Genomic DNA, 16,953 nt, shown 5'->3' on the forward strand with positions numbered 1-16,953 from the left:
ACTTAACTTACCTGCTGCATTTTTATAGTGCTTAAACCTGATTGGTGTGTCTACAATTAAGCAATCATGTGTTTGCACACCTGATGGCTGTGTTTCACAGATTGGCTCATAGGTGTGGTCATTTGACAGTCAGTGCTTTGGAATTGCAAGGAAGTGACATCATGACATACTTCTGTGTCTAATGTATACAAGTGTGTTTAGTGTTTTGCAAATCACTGTGTGTATTGTTTTGCAAAAAGTGTGAGGCTGACATTGTGCTTATAGTGGTGCACATCTGGGCCAATGTTTATCTCCTCAAGTGTAAGGTTTTGATAATTATGTAATACTTTTGATTTCAGTGTGTGTGTGTGTGTGTGTGTGTGTAGATTTGTCATCCAGAAATGTAAAGACAGGATTGTGAACCTGTATTATGTCAGCTTGACAGTGAATTAAACAGCAAGTCTGAGACATATCACAAAGTTTCTGTAGACGTGTGTACTTGCTCTTCTGTAGTGTGACATTTGGTTAAACAATCGTCAGTGGGGATTATAGTGTAGATGTGACAGGAGACGTGGCTTTGCAGGATACAGGATACAATGTAGAGAATCAGCTCACACTAAAAACATACTACCTTGTTTTCTCCATCAGTCTAATGTATTCTTTATTCCAAGAATTAAGATGAATTAATTCCAAAAAAAGGACAATGTTTCAGCAAAGGGTGCAAATCTAGTCCGGGACATGTGCTCACGTAAGGACTCACTGGAAACAAGCACAAAACCGTTAATTGTCAAGGTTTAGGAAATTCTGACCACCTGTGCGATACTGAGGTGAAAGATTTAATGGCCAAATCCCTAGACTGCATCACACTGTAAAAATCATAAAAGTAATTTTCCTCAGGGGTCATTAAAGTCTCACTCTGTTGAACATAAAGTGGTGGGTGGTGGACAAGCAATGTGATTGTCTGCTTGCATCTCAACAAGAGGGATATGTGCAATTATTTGTACAAGCAATCAATTCCTCACATCTGTCCTTGTAACTGCCACCAGTGCCAAAAAGTAAGCTTTCGCTTCAGGACAGCTGTAATCCTCTATTCATCCCCCTCTCATTCCTGACAAATAAACCATGAGAGAGAGAGGACAAGGGGGAGTAAAAAGTACAGAAACCTCATCATCTCTCATCTATCATCAATATTCAGACGGTTCCTGACATAAACAATGCTTTCCAGTTCCCCTGGTTGGACTGAGTCACACGTGTATGCATACAGTATATGCACCTCCCTCTCCACCTGCACACACAAACATATGCCATATAATGATCCATCTGTCATTCCAACACCTATACATCCATACAGACATACTGTCCTCACTCTGTCTGTGTCTAGCTTTTCTTTTTCTTTTACACCTCCCCTTCTCTCTCTCTTCTTTCCTTTCTGTCCCCATCCTGCACTTTCTCTTTGTGCTCGTCCCCAGTAACAGGTTGATCCATGGCTCTTCTCCTGACATCCGTTATTCCGGATCTTTCCGAGGAATGCTGACAAGCTGTGAGAGATGATGATCCTCTAGACAGGAAACCAGGAGACACACACCTGTCTCATTCTGCTAGATGGATGGAGCGTGGGTCCAGGGACACGTTATAAAGAGACAGACTGAGCCTTACATTTAAATACAGCTTTTGGACTGGCGTTTGTGTCTTTAGATGTATATAGTTAAGTGATACACAAAACAATTATACAATACTGTATGTCCTAAATAGCAGTTGAAAGGAGACAGACCTGAGTTTTACCCTGATGTTTTTTTGCTTAATTAGCACATTCACTATACAGTAATTTATTCCTCGTATTTGACAAAGTACCACACAATACAAACATTTTCTGGTATAAATGAGGCAATCCGCTTTCTGTGTTACTTCTTCTGTCAAATCGTCTACCTCCTAAGATAACATCCACAATGCAAATTACCTGAACCTTAACACAGCATTTACCGTAATTTTTAAAATCCTGATCTTATATTCAGTCTCAATCTCTGATTTCCCCTGATACAGTTCAGTCAGGGAAGGTTTAACCATCTTGAGAGAAGTGATTACCCCCATTAAGGTGATATTGTCTGTCTCTGTTTTTTTCATGATTAGTAAAAACAAGTGTCAGGATGAAAAGAACATCAAATCAACTTGTGAAGCCTGATTTGTTTTGTAGTTCGAGCTCATCAAAATAAGATGAAAAGGTCTGTTCAGGTTCAAGATTTTGTGTTTTGAGTTTATTTTTAAGATATCACTATGAATCATGACAGGGCACTGGTGTTGTATCACAATAACAAACCTTTCTTTTTTTAAACCTTTTTTAATGATAATGTTAGTGGAAGCATGATGTATACAGGTGTACAGATACACGTCTTTTGTGAGTAATGTTTTTATTTATTTTTTAAATCTAGCACAAATCAGAGGGTCTTTGTCTTCCAGTTCAATCCCATATTTCATTCATTCCTATTCACATTTATCATGAAATACAGATCGGGGTTGACACCTAATATATTATTTTATATCACAAAAGGAAGAGATTCATGTATGCACAACAGACAGTTTTTACAAATGAATTGAAGACTTCTTTTCTTCATCTACTTTTAGAACTCTAAAAGTAGATGAAGAAAAGAAGAACTCTAAAAGTAGATGTAGAAAAGAAGTATTCAATTCATTTGTCTGTTGTGCATACATGAATCTCTTCCTTTTGTGATATAAAATAATATATTAAGTGCCAACCCCAATCTGTATGTCATGATAAATGTGAATAGGAATGAGTGACATATGGGATTGAACTGGAAGACAAAGATAGAAAACCCTCTGATTTGTGCTAGATTTAAAAAATTAAAAATGTGTATCTGTACACCTGTATTCATCATGCTTCTACTACCATTATCATTAAAAAAGGTTTAAAAAGAAAGGTTTGTTATTGTGATACAACACCAGTGCCCTGTCATGATTCATAGTGATATCTTAAAAATAAACTCAAAACACAAAATCTTGAACCTGAACAGACCTTTTCATCTTATTTTGATGAGCTCGAACTACAAAACAAATCAGGCTTCACAAGTTGATTTGATGTTCTTTTCATCCTGACACTTGTTTTTACTAATCATGAAAAAAACAGAGACAGACAATATCACCTTAATAGGGGTAAAAAAAATAGGGGTTTTCGTTTTTCTCGCTACTGACAGCACTCCAAATTTCCAAACAACAGAGCTACGTGTTGAAATCCACCAGAATTCTCCTTTAAGGCTAAATATTATTTTCAAATTATTTTTTTGGTCTTACAAAAACATCAGTTTTCACAGTCAAGTTTTGGCTCATGGTGTTTTAAGCCCCCACCGTTGACTTCAAGGCAGCGCTGCAACCATCGACTTCAAGGCACCTAACTCTAACCTTAACCCTAACCGCCTAACTGCCTAACCCTAGTGCCTTCCATACAGCACTGCCTGGAAGACAATGTTGGGGGCTTAAAACACCAAACACCCACGTTTTGGGGGTTTATTCTGGTGGTGATGGGTTTTCAAAATGGGTGTAATTCAATTTCCTGAATATATCATTGCACTGTTTAACATTAGAATAAGGTTAACAAGATTTTCTTTACTTGTTTGTCTGGACCTGAAACATGTTTCTATCCACCTGCTGTACAATGTTTTAGACCATTTTTAACTTTCATGTCTCTTGAAATGCAATGTACTGCACATTCAGTACTATTTCACAATGGTTACATACCATAACTCCAGTTCCATTCTTTATTTTATTGTAAGGGGACATGCAGATGTCATCCATCATTTGTGTTTTACAGTAGTCCTTTTAGTCTAAGCTTTATATATAACAATATTTGATGGTTTGGAAAAGGACTTTATGGACTGACACAGTATATCACATATTTAATATATGAATTGTTCTTGAAACATTGTGTGGCTGAGGATATCTTGTGTGTGTAGATTTGTGCATGCGGGCTCTAACATTGGTGTGTGTGCATACTGTAAATGGGCATGCATGTGCGTGTCCCAGCAGAATGTAAACACGTGCTAAGACTTCCTGTCTGAAGACCAAACTGAGGGAAGATTTACAGCAAAAGGGAGGGAAGTAGAAAGAGATTCATTGAAGGGAGAGAGAGAGAGAGAGAGAGAGAGAGAGAGCACTGAAAATGATGCCAACAGGGAGAGAAAAGGAAGGAGAGAAAAAGAAGAAAGACACATTGAAAGGGGTGAGACGTACAACGGTAGAAGAAAGATCTGAGGATGTTTGAGAACTCAATGCACTGAGTAACAGCAGACAGGCTGACAAAGTGACAGAAATGACAGGGATGCACACATCTGAAGGAGTGCGTTGATTACTACAGCCAACTGGCATGATTAGAGAATCTAAAAGGAAAAAAACAACTGACACACTGACAACGGAAATTATATTGTAACTGAAATGCTGAACCTGCTCCAGACAGAAAAGCGACTGACGTACGTGGATGTTCAGAGATGATACGAGGGTAGAAAGGTCACTGAGAGTTGAAGCATCCCTACTTGGAAAAGATGCAGCTTCAGCTGGTCGGACACTGACGGGCATGAGGACAGCTTCACCAGACACAGATTTGACTTGTCCCAGAGTTAGTCTACTGGTTTGACTGGTTAGTCTCTCCTTTTTTTCTAGAGGTGAGTTGTCTTCAGCAGTAGATCTACTGTGTCTACATACAGTTTATTGTTTGCAAAAGAGAGGTAAAGGAATTCAGTTATGTCTCATTGAGGAAACCAGGCTAATCCCAACATGCAAGTACAATTGTAATGCCAATATTACATGATAAGACCCTGTCACAACTAAATTCAGTGTACGGAATATTAGGTGCATAATTGTCGATGACGTGAATCAATCAATCAGCATTAGACTGCCACTGCACACAATGACCGACAGACAGTTCAGGCAATTTAAGCTGGCGTTCCTGGAAATATATGGACATTAGTGATAAGAAATTAATGTCAAACTTTTTACTTGCCAAAACAGTATTAAAAACTGACTTGTTGCTTGATTTGAAGGCCTGTCGAGGCTACAATAAATAAGCCTATCAGAACATATCAATTGTGTTTCATTGATCCACTACTTACTTTTCATCATAGTGATGATAGGTACATCATAGATCAAATTTGACAGTTGTCTTGTCCTACACTGTGCCACAGCAAAAATAATAAAGCTAGATGTGCATCAATAAGAGAATTGAAACAGATATTTAAAAGTAACGCAAAAGTTGTTTTCCCTAGTAACTAACTATTACTTTTACATGCAGTAATTGTAATTAAATTCCTTTTGAAAAAAAAAAGTAACCCAATTACTTATTTTCATTACCTTACACAACAACATGTTACAGGGAAATGCCCCTGTGGGCTTTTACTGCAAGTACAAGTGTAACAATCACTAAAATTAGAGTTACAGCGGCAACCAAAATGCTCCGTTTGCCTTGAGGGGCTTTCTGTGAAGCTATAATTTGATGCAGGACAGCGTGAGATCTGTATTCCACTATCCCATCCTGTCCTTCTCTCTTATTGTGTATTTCTCTTCGCACACACACACACACACACACACACACACACACACACACAAATGGGACTCCCACGCTACTGGAATTTATTTGGACAGTGTTATTTGTGATCTGCCTCCAGGCCCTCTGCTCCCCTCTCAGTATCACTTTACAGTCATTACATCACCACAGTCTTTGATGTCGGAAAAGTAAGAGCAACAATAAGATTGCAGCAGTGATGCATTATCTGTGTAGACGTAAATCAGAGGCCCGTCACAGACTTGTATTTCAGTATTTCATCTATTTTCAATTAGTACCTCTGACGACAGTTTAGCCATCCCAACAGTTGGTATTAGCATTTTATTTGATATCTGCATTTTGGTTTTATAATGTTTATCATGTATCATTCTGCTGGCTATTGTTTGTGCCACACGATGATCATCTTAACACTTTACATACCGATGCACAACATTTGTAACAGAGCACTCTTCTGACCACACGTAAGCAACCATACTGAGTGATTTAGCTTTGGATAGTTAGGTCAGGATATGTTGGCACTCAACCTTCATCTTTCCAAAGACCAGCTTTGACAACACGTCATTGCAAACCACTGGAATGTGTCATTGTAATTTGTCACAGATGAAGTAAGCGGTTTATTACACAATTTCCCCACAGCAACGCTCATAACACTCGTTAGCAATGCTTATGATGATGAACTAGCTCCCAGTAAGTTGAACAATATCAGGAGATGTTACCGTGAAAACACCCATTTATTTCCTTGTGGTCTTAATACAGATGAATCACATTATTCATGCCTCACCCTCAGCTGAGCATGTTATTCTCATTAGCTTGAATAGACTAAATTTTTCACCAGCCCGATGATTATTTTGCTGGGCGAGATTAGTTGTGAGCTACGAGTATACACAACATAAACCTATCCAGTCTGGGACTCCCATAAGCAATTAAACTACATTTGTCATGGCATGCCAGCCTCCAGACAATTTTGGGTTGACACTCATTGGGATGCTCCTTAGAAAATATGATGTTTAACCTCATATTACTTGACAGTTTATGTTTAAAATGCCTGTTGATTTCTCATGAGTTTGACTCGATCAAGCGTTTTGCATCTGCTTCATAGTCCTCAACTCATACTCTACTGTCATAAAAAGCCAGTGTGCACGAGACTCCAAAAATCACCTGCCTTACCTTTTCTTTCATCTTTTTCTAATTACAACTATCCTTCATGGACCCTAAAGGCTCTGTCCTCCTCACACATTATATTGAGATACACTATATGTAACACGGTCACTGACTGCCCTCTGCTGTCTATAATAGTCACGCCTGGTAGATTCAAGTTCACATTTGCATATTTTTCTCCTCACAGCTGAAAACACCATATGGAAAGGGTCGCGTAGTTAACTTGATTGTCTCATTTTATAGTCTCATAACAGCAGCATTTTTCCTGTGCGCTATATGGAAATTATCACCACACTGTGAACATGTGAAATGTAGAAGGAAAAAAAACCTGAAGATGACATGTTGCATTTTATCCTGGTGACACCAGTTTCTTGTTCACCTTTGAAGTAATCTACATTTTAACTGTTATCTGCACTTATAATCAGCAATTGTACATATTGTAGCTTTTATTTCACCTTTATCCACTTTGCAGTTTATTTACGATCATCAGTGAAGATTTCATCTACTAAACTTGAAATTGTAAATATCTGGGAAAGAACTGTTATCTTGTCCACACACACACACACACACACACACACACTCACGCACGCTGTTTACAGTTTACCCAAATCCACTCTGTTTATCCCAGTTACGAGAAGAATGCTCCATCTTTCTTAGAGGTAAATAAACTCAAACAGGCCATACAGATCATGATTGATTCACACAGGCACAAAACGACTATTTGTACAGATCTGAGCTATTTAAATTAGGTAAAACCACGCAGGATTTCTGTTTCTGTTATTGGCCAGAAAGGGGTAGATGTGTTTTACGAAAGGGGTCAGCTCCCTGCCAGTAAGAGTTCAAATCTATATTTTCTAATTCTTACTGTAATAAACACTGCTTGAAATAAATACACCCCTCACAGAACATTGCTGTAGGTACAAATAAACACAGTTACAGTATAATTAAATTATCTAAATAAATCTAATAGTGGTGGCTTTGTCAGTGTGGCCTTGCCAACAGCAACAATGAGGTCATAGACGGGGGAGTGACTGGACACCAGGCCAAGAGAGTGAAGAGGGATATGTGTAAATGTCTGTTTATGTGAAGGGTGTTATTTAGGAATCAGCTTCATTAACCAGATAAACATGGAGTGGAGTAAGACAGACTTATGATAAAAACAAAATGGCAGTTCAAATTTTACACAGATTTTACACCAAAAAAGCCTCTAGTCGTATTGATGTAGTCAAAGTTATCAAAAAACAATTCATTACTGTAATGGTGGTTTAAAAAACACCTCAGAACAGAACAACAGGTTGAACCCTAGCCCTGCTCTGTGTGTTATCCCTGTGTTTTCATAAGGTGTACATTATTCCCACAGTCTTTTGTAAGTGTACATGTGTGTGTCCCTGTTGCCTCATGCATGCTGAGATAGCCTGCAGCATTAGGCTAAATGGATATAGAAATGATCTGATGGGCATTATAGCAACCTTCGATAAAAAATATTACATTTTGCACCCAGATTAAAATTTAAAGTAAATGTTTACTTTATCACAACATTGTGTGATTTTGTCTGACAGTTTCTGCGCCAACTCCGGATCATCTTCATCACCCTCACCATCATCACCTACGTGCCTCATCATAATCATCATCATCACTATTATGATGGCCTTCAACAGCACTGAGTCCTGGCTTTTAATCAATACTTCATTTCCCATCCTGCCTGTAATAGGCAGTCCAAGTAACAGAAGTGGGATTGAAGCATATCTTCAAAGACTGGCTCATTTAGACGAGGGGCTCTACAATGACTTTTACGGTCTTTGGATTGCACTGATGGTCATAAACTCTCTCATATTCTTGGTAGGCACTTTTTCAGAAGCCCTAATGGTATAAGTTAATATTGTTATACGAGTTTCAAAACTCTGTACAAACTGTCCAATTCTCCTCTCCTCTCCCCTCCCACAGGTGGGCATGGTGCTCAACACAGTTGCACTTTATGTTTTCTGTTTCCGCACCAAGCAAAAGACCACCTCTGTGATCTATACTATCAACTTGGCGGTGACAGACCTCTTGGTGAATCTCTCTCTGCCGACTCGCATCTTGCTCTATTACAGTGGAGGAGCTTGTCTCACCTGCTCCTACCTGCACATCTTCAGCTACTTTGTCAACATGTACTGCAGCATCTTGTTTCTGACCTGCATATGTGTTGACCGATACCTCGCCATCGTGCAGGTAGGTCTAGCCTGTAGTTTGGTAACAGAATTGGTCTCGACATGGAAAAACTTGACACATGCTCATCCTGACTTTAAATCAAATTTTCTTTTGTCCCTGCAGGTTGAAGCTTCCCGTCGTTGGAGGAACTCCAGTGTGGCCAAATGTGTGTGTGTCTCTGTCTGGCTGTGTGCAATCGTGGTCACCTACTCCTTCCTTTCTACTGCTTTCCAGCACCCAGGCTGCTGCCTCTCAAAGCTCCTCTTTCTTACCATCACTGAGTTCTTTCTACCCCTCATCATCATTATGGTCTTCACTTTGCGGATTATGTGGGCACTCGCCGACCGCCGCCTGATGCAGCAGAGCAGGTTTAACCAATGTTATGTTACCAACATACATAGACACAGAAGTAAAGAAGAATATTCTGACATGTTCAGACCGTCTTTAACTTAAAAAGGACAGTGTTTTACGTATCTAAGCTTTGGATACAAGACCATACAATGGATATAAGAATGAAAGGACCGAGATAAAATGACTCACATTTGCAGCATTGAAAGCACTGCAGGCTTACAGATGATGTTTTTACCTGTATTTCCTCAGGGAGAGGAGAAGGAGGGCTGTCCAGCTCCTGACCACGGTGCTGATCATCTTCACTGTCTGCTTCACACCCTTCCACATCAGACAGGTGTGACACATTGTTTTAAAATATCATCATTATGTTTTGTAGCCTTTAAACCCTCAAGCGGTCCCAAAGGGTCACAAGAATAAGAAAGAATATACTTCTGTTACACAAGATTATTATTTTTTCTCTCCCAAAAATCCTTCAAATTAAATAATCCAAGAGAGCATTCTTTGGTTGAGCTGCTCACAACTCGTGTCCATAATCTGTGACAACTAGACAATGTTTTGTTTTAAAGTGCTCATATTATGCTTTTTGGCTTTTCCCCTTTCCTTTATTGTGTTATATATCTTTTTTGTGCATGTTATAGGTTTACAAAGTGAAAAAGCCCAAAGTCCACCCCAAAGGGACTTACCATCTCCAACAGAAAACACTGTTCACAAACTGCTCCAAACAGCTCTATTGTAGTCCAGCCTTTACTTCTGTGACGAACGTGTGTTACTTTGTAACACGTTATAATGCTCGTCTAGCTGCTAACGTGGTACGCCCTCATACTCTGCTTCTGACTGGCTGGTGCTTAGCTACTGCGCTTGTGCAACTCCCAACAAAGATTAAACAGAAGTGAGATGCCTCACTCTGTAGCTAAAACAGAGAGCTCAACACACAGGGTGAAAAGAGGAGCTCCAGCAATGTGCAGTACAACAAAAATATGGTGTTTTTTGAAAATTAAACCATATAAGCCTATTCTGGTACAACCTCTAAATACAATTATGAACCTGCAAATGAGTATGATATGAGCACTTTAAGGTTGGGAACTACTGTGTTATCAAGATGAGTAAATGATAATGCAATATTGGTTGCTCCTTTTTTTATACATTTTTGGTTAAATGTAACATGATTGTGTGTGATCTCATAGCTGTGTTGTGTTGCAGGTGGTGGTATACTTTCACCCTGACATGCCTCATCATGTGATAGCCTACCACTTGACTGTCACTCTCAGCAGTTTGAATAGCTGTATGGACCCTGTCGTCTACTGCTTTGTTACGAATAATTTCCAGGTAAGACTGGAGAATTTTCCTTCCTCACTTTCCTTCATCCCATTTATCCCAACATTCCTCCTCTCTGCCACCTGTCCATCTATCCATCCAGCCATCATTTGTTCATCGCTCATGTATTTGCTTTTTTTACTCAATGATTCACTGAATAATTTACTGCCCTTTTCTCCCTCAGGCCACCATGAGAAATATTTTTCGCCGCGCAGAGCCCGAGCAGACAAGTGGCGACATCATCAGCATGCAGCACAGCTCCAAGGCCTCAGGGCGGACAGCGAACGCCATCACTAGTAATATGATTATGATGACCAAGATCCCCACTTCACTGCAGAGAGACAATCTGGGGAAGAACCACTCAATGTAAATCCCCCTTCCCATGGGGTAAAGAGAAACTTTGAGTTACTGAGATGTTACATCGCCTGGGGAAAGGTCTGATATTTCTGGACTCTGTAACATGCCGATCAGTGATAACAGCATCAGTGTATGATGGCACTGCTCAGGATCAACAGCCAATGCTGTCGTTAATAATAATAATAATAATAATAATAATAATAAAAGGACCAACCAATTTAGCTGATTTAGCAACCTAAAAACTTTTATTAACTACTTGAATTAATTCCAACAATGACAAGAGACAAATGTAGTCTGCAACTAAACATTATCATCACGCAAGAAACCTTCCCACTACTTTGGACCTGTGACAATCTCCCTCTCTGCTAGACCATGTTGCAGCCAAATTCAAACAATACAAGAGAACACAAAGCTGACTTAACATGTATTATTACTTGAATCATACAACTGACATAATACCAAGTCTTATTTAAAAAACAAACATTTTATTTGACATATTCTACATCATCCACATTTTAATCTTATATGTTTTTACCTTAAAAGTGTCCAATTACACGGCCCTAAGTCAAATTATTTTTGAAAACTGAAAAAGTTTCCATTTTTGGTAACAGAGATAGTAACTGTTGCTAAACAAATCCTCAGGCTGAGAGGACTGCAAAAAGAACAATGATAGCTGTGACATCTGTTATGCAGAAATCTTAGAACTGGCCAGGAAATAAGTGCTGGTATTACAAAAGAAGATATTGATGAACACTCTGATACCTGCCTAGGACCATAACACCCTTTTCTTTAAAATGTGGAACATATACCATCAAACAGACTTGGATTAACTCCTTATTGTTCTGTCTGGTTAAGTGTGAACAGGAGGGGATTTAACCAATTGGAACATAATGTAAAACAGACTACAACTGTATCTGATTACATGGAAGGATATAGTGATATGTTTTTTGCCCATTACATGGTGACCACTTCAGAAGATCCACTGCAAGAAAATATTTGGGAATGAGAACCACTTTTGTGCAGCAGAGGGCAACATTGCAATACCTTTCAAAGACCATTACAGTAAGAGACCAAAGAAAATGTTATCACTTAAATGGAAACTGCTTGGATGACTCAAAGCAGACACAATGTGAATGTTTGGGCTGTAGGCTAAATAATATTGTTTTTTATTATTGTTTGATAGTATGTACTGTTAAGTAAACAATTTGATCAACAATCATCAGAACCTCTCTATGCAGGAACAAATGACATATTACGTAAATTGAAGAAATTGTAGGGGGAATAAAGGTGTGTTCAAGTGAGTCAAATATTTGGCTTTGCCTTATGTGTTGATCTGGTGCTTTGGTGTTATTTCCTTGTCTCGTGTTGATGGGATCAAGTTAGTGAATGAGTCAAAAATGTAGGCTACAGTATATAACATATTAGTTAAGCCACCTCTGGCAGGTGCTACAAATAGTTCTGCCTGGTTATTCATATGTAAAACCAGTCTCGTAAGTCTTAATTTTATATTTGAGGAATGAGGTTTTGAAAAAAAAGAAGCTAAAACAAATACAGTTAAATGTTCCATTATTGCAATTTGAAATATAACATGTCTTTTGAAATTATTAATACATTATTATATTTTATACATGATTATAATTGTTATTATTAGTTTTATTTGATCATTATTTGTTATTATTAATTGATGAGTAGGCTAATAATAACTGTAAGTAAACCACTCCCCGTTAGTTTTGTAGCTCGATGACGTCATATGCGTCCGCTTAGACCACGCCTCACTTTGTTACTGTGGAAACCGTGGAAACCAATGAGATTGATGAGTGTATTGAACCAGATGGGCATGGGCACTCAGTTAGCCATTGCTAACCCAAACGAAGAGTTTTCCTGTCACGTTATCGAAAATTGACATAACGCGAAACTGATTTTACTTTACCTTAGCGGAGTAAAATTTCAGGTATGTTACATCTTTTTGTCTTTAATATACCGTTAACGTTAACTGTTTTTCTCTGTCTTAAGTTAAATTGCTAACGTTAGCTGCCTAACTAATTTATTAGCCAACCTAGCTCGCTAGGTAACGTTAACGTTAGCCACAACTAGTCAAACATCAGTGAATGTAAAGTTAACATTGATGTGTCCAGTCAGGTCTTTATCTGTCGTCATGTGCATTATCCTCACACGCTAAAAATGACTAAATTGCCTCGTTATTAATTACGTAACGTTAGACTGTAGAGCAGGTCGGTAGGTAGCTCAGGTAACGTAGGTTAAGTCAGAGTTACCGACCGTTAGCAGAGCTGCCCTCATGCAAAACGTTTCCTTACTGGTTCAACAAGCCTTTCAAACACACACCTGTCATACTTGTGAAAAACACGCATGTTCAACTCTAACGTTACTTATGTGAAGTCAAAGACTCGTGTAGACTAGCTAGTCACTACACACAGGAACAGGTTACTCTGTCACTCTGTGAAATCATCACGACAAAAAAATCATTTTTGATATTGTTTAAAAATTAACTTTTATTTGGAATACCTAACACATACTAAAAGTGATTTAGGAAAGACGAGAGAGACGTGGGGCTTAACTCTATATCCCAATCAAATCTACCTGTAACCATTAAACCAATTATGCAAAAGCTATTATGTTGTAATAAATGTTTATTACTTAATGTGGCTTTTGTTCATGCCTCTGATGTCTTTATAGCCTGCCAGTTTTGTGGTTTAAAGGTTATGGTTACACCTGATGCCACTGAGTTTAACAGACTCGAGAGGTAACGTCACATGAATGAAAACCTTTATAGTAATCTCAGATAGTTAAGGTGTGGCAAAATTGCTTCATCCTTTGTTCCTTTATTCTGTTATATGATGCCTATTCCATCTATAAACTTATTACACAATGTTAGTTGTGTATTACAGTTATATATTGAGTTTAAATGTATTGCCAGTGTACTTCATTGGGACAGGGCATCATTTTTCTTAAGCCAAGAAGATAATTTTAATTTCCTATCATTGGACCCAAACTGCACTGAAAATGTTTTACACATGGGAGCCCTCTAGCATTTGGCCTTGACCAATGTGCTTTGTTAGTCTTATCTGTAGAGTATAAACACAAATATAGAAAATAAGTTAAGACAGGGAATGATAACAAGTTAACCAAGTGGCAATGCTACCATTTGGTTTGCATTATATTTTATAGCTTTAGCTTACTGTCTTACTGATGTCTGTTTTTCTGCAGGTTGCTTTGTCACTCAGTCTGTCTTTGCCACGCTTCAACATGCTTTAAACCCCAACTTGCCTGGAAGTGCACTTACGCGCGCACGCACACACACACACACACACACACACACACACACACACACACACAGAAAGACATTTGTTTGCAGAGCCACACTCTAATCTTACACAATATACCCAAATACTCCATGCACACAACCAAACAACACACACTGACCAGCCACAGCAAACACATTCACAGACCTATTCTAACCCTACTCACAGCTTACCACAAACACAGCTACTGGAGCCTACAACACACATATTGCCACCCCCCTTTCTCCCACCTCTTCTGCTCCTCCCCTCTGCATACCTCTGGAGCTACACAGAACTTCTCTGCTTTTCCTGAATTTTTAATCTGCAAGCCACAGAGAGGAACACCGTCACTCTTCCATTGAGCTCCTGAGCCGTGCAACTGCGACTGGTCACATATCAGCATGATGGCCAGCGGATAAAATGCATGGAATATATTTTTACCACATCAATTTTTTGGACATATTAATGTCATTATAATGATGATTCCTGCCTCCTCCCCAATTATTTGCCTTGAACCTGGAAGGTGCTGCAGCAGAGATGCTCTCTGATTAACTTTCTGGATATCTTTGGCTTCTCCTACACAGTGAGTGATCATTATGAAAACCATGGGCACTACATGTTCTGTTAGCATATAATAACACAGTACAGTGTTGCTTACATATAGGAAATAGTAGCAATAAGTGTTATATATTGGTATATACCAACCATTCAGAAAAATAAAAACCCATTACCAGACTGTAATGGGAGGAGAAGCAGAGGAGAGAGAGGCTTCTGGCCATTCCGAAAGGAGGAAACCCAAAGAAGAAGCAGAAGAGAGTGAGAAGGAGATGGAGGAAGAGGGCAGAAGTATGCAGATCCCAATGTTTCGCTGGGTAATGCACGGGGCAGTGATGTTTGGACGCGAGTTCTGCTACGCAATGGAAACAGCCCTGGTGACACCAGTGCTGCTGCAGATAGGTAAGGAGACACAATACGTTCACATAGAGACAGACACACTCTTGCTCTCTATCACTTGAACACATGTTCTCTTAATGTCACTATAGCCTCTTTCTGATAAAGTAGTTACAGGAACGTAGTTATAGGAACAGTCCACTTCTAAAGATTACATTTAGCTGACGCTTTTATCCAAAGCGACTTACAATTGCTATATATGTCAGAGGTCGCACGCCTCTGGAGCAACTAGGGGTTAAGTGTCTTGCTCAGGGACAGATTGGTTGATGTATCGCAGTGGGAATCAAACCCAGGTCTTCCACACCAAAGGCATGTGTCATATCCACTGCGCCACAACAGTTCTACTAACTACTCTCCCCCAAAACCGTTTTTGCCATTTGCATTCGCACTGGCCAAGTGGCCATAGGAACTGGTAGGAGGGGTAAGGGAGTGACGCAAGCACGGCAACGGTCTTTATGTTCCTGTTGTGCCTTGCCGGGATCCTCATAACGGAGATCGAACGGCGGCGTTTAAAAACTAGGCTGGAGTACTTAACAGAGAAACACAGAAGACGAATGCTCCAGCTTAATATCCTAATTAATATGATGGAAGAAGATAGAAGAGCAGAGCGCAACAGGCAAACGAAACGACGGGTAAGTTTAACTAGCATTAACAATTAGCTGGTTGAATGCATGTTTGTCTTATGAGTTAGCATACGTAGGCGAATTGCAACAGAAGAATATGTACTGTTTGTGTTTCAGATGTTGCTAGGTCACTAAGGGTTCCTATGCGGAAAAGGGAAAAGACCCTGCCCTGAAGTAAGAGCTGAAAGAGTTACAGGAACTGCAGTCAGAGGAACTTAATAATCCCCAAATTGGTCCAGTCAGAACAGGGTTCTAGGAACGTTATGTTTTAGGAACTGCAAAAATCCCTCCGGTCGGAAAGAGGCTTATGTCATAGATATCTACACATGAAAAGTCAGCAATACTGGCACCACTGGAATTTGTATTTTCTAAGGGTTACCAGCCCATTTTGTGCACCTTGTTGTGATAGGAATGGGACACAGCCATTAGCAGAACAACTTTGGGTAACATATGGGTAAGTGCCACATATACACTTTCCAGTCTAAATACACATTCTTCAATTTATTCAGAGGTGTTAGAGTTTTTAGACCCTTCCCACATGAGGTACACAGTGGTAGTGTAATAGCACTGTACTGTATGATGTTTCAAAGCTGGTGTTTACACTAGATGTAATGAGTAGCACGTTCTGTTTACCCTGTCAGGTATTTTAGTGATACATGTGTGGCAGTGTTCCCCTGGTTAATGTCAGGAAATAGGCAGACCCACACTGACTCTTTGCCCAAAATTAGCTATGAGCATCTTGTTTTTATTCGTTCATTTCAAGGAGATGCCCATCAGTCTGAATTCCAGCTGTAACATCCAGGTAACAGCGGCAACACATTAGACTGTTGTTTCATAAGCCACTCTGGATCTATTGATTTCCCTTGGCTGCACCACTGTGTCATGTAACCGGTCTGCCCAGCAGTAGTTAACTGGAGGCTATCCAGTTAGATGTCAGGTTTGCCATCATAGCAGAAATGGAACAAAGGCATTTTCCCCTGGCTAGGTATGGCAAGAATGTCTAACACAGCACATTTTAGTCTCTCTGTTTTTCTCCCTATTCACAATATTGTAAAAAGATTGTTTTAAAAAACTTTCAAGCAAACCATATTCAGGTTTTTGAAAGCATTTTTTAAGGCATCCAGTTTTGCTTGGTTACTTACCAGTAATCTCTGAAAAATGCTTAGTG

The 16,953-nt window shown here is 39.2% G+C and overlaps 3 protein-coding genes and 1 long non-coding RNA gene across 7 annotated transcripts in view; 3 read left to right on the forward strand and 1 right to left on the reverse strand.

The window, feature by feature from the left end:
- The window catches only part of dgat1b (diacylglycerol O-acyltransferase 1b), a 33,338-nt gene extending 19,102 nt beyond the window's left edge, over window positions 1-14,236 (forward strand). The window contains exon 18 of the mRNA XM_031299133.1: window positions 14,213-14,236. The gene's annotated coding sequence lies outside the window, so the exon portion shown is untranslated. The remainder of the gene's footprint in view (window positions 1-14,212) is intronic.
- LOC116049465 lies at window positions 1-15,311 on the reverse strand. The gene is made up of 4 exons (XR_004104870.1): window positions 15,250-15,311; window positions 10,917-10,931; window positions 4,674-4,678; window positions 1-11 (listed from the first exon to the last, which is right to left on the reverse strand). It is a non-coding gene; the product is annotated as an uncharacterized LOC116049465 (long non-coding RNA).
- Window positions 4,086-11,541, forward strand: LOC116049463 (G-protein coupled receptor 20-like). 2 transcript variants are annotated; one of them, XM_036006172.1, is made up of 7 exons: window positions 4,086-4,621; window positions 8,260-8,539; window positions 8,645-8,911; window positions 9,014-9,258; window positions 9,491-9,575; window positions 10,442-10,567; window positions 10,740-11,541. In XM_036006172.1, exons 2-7 carry the CDS (start codon window positions 8,342-8,344, stop codon window positions 10,923-10,925), a joined length of 1,107 nt encoding a protein of 368 aa, XP_035862065.1. In that variant the 5' UTR covers window positions 4,086-4,621; window positions 8,260-8,341; the 3' UTR covers window positions 10,926-11,541. The 2 variants fall into 2 exon arrangements, with proteins under 2 accessions (XP_035862065.1, XP_031154994.1); XM_031299134.2 differs by having other exon boundaries at window positions 4,087-4,646.
- The window catches only part of slc45a4b (solute carrier family 45 member 4b), a 16,953-nt gene continuing 12,709 nt past the window's right edge, over window positions 12,710-16,953 (forward strand). Inside the window, exons 1-2 of one of the 3 annotated variants that reach the window (XM_031299128.2) lie at window positions 12,710-12,863; window positions 14,946-15,168. In XM_031299128.2, the coding sequence (XP_031154988.1) occupies window positions 14,952-15,168 (217 nt within the window). In that variant the 5' untranslated portion in view covers window positions 12,710-12,863; window positions 14,946-14,951. Of the gene's footprint in view, window positions 12,864-14,608; window positions 14,795-14,892; window positions 15,169-16,953 lie in introns of those variants that run through there. The other 2 variants (XM_031299127.2, XM_031299129.2) reach the window with 2 other exon arrangements.

This window comes from Sander lucioperca, chromosome 10 (genome assembly GCF_008315115.2).
Source record: "Sander lucioperca isolate FBNREF2018 chromosome 10, SLUC_FBN_1.2, whole genome shotgun sequence".
NCBI lineage: Eukaryota > Metazoa > Chordata > Actinopteri > Perciformes > Percidae > Sander > Sander lucioperca.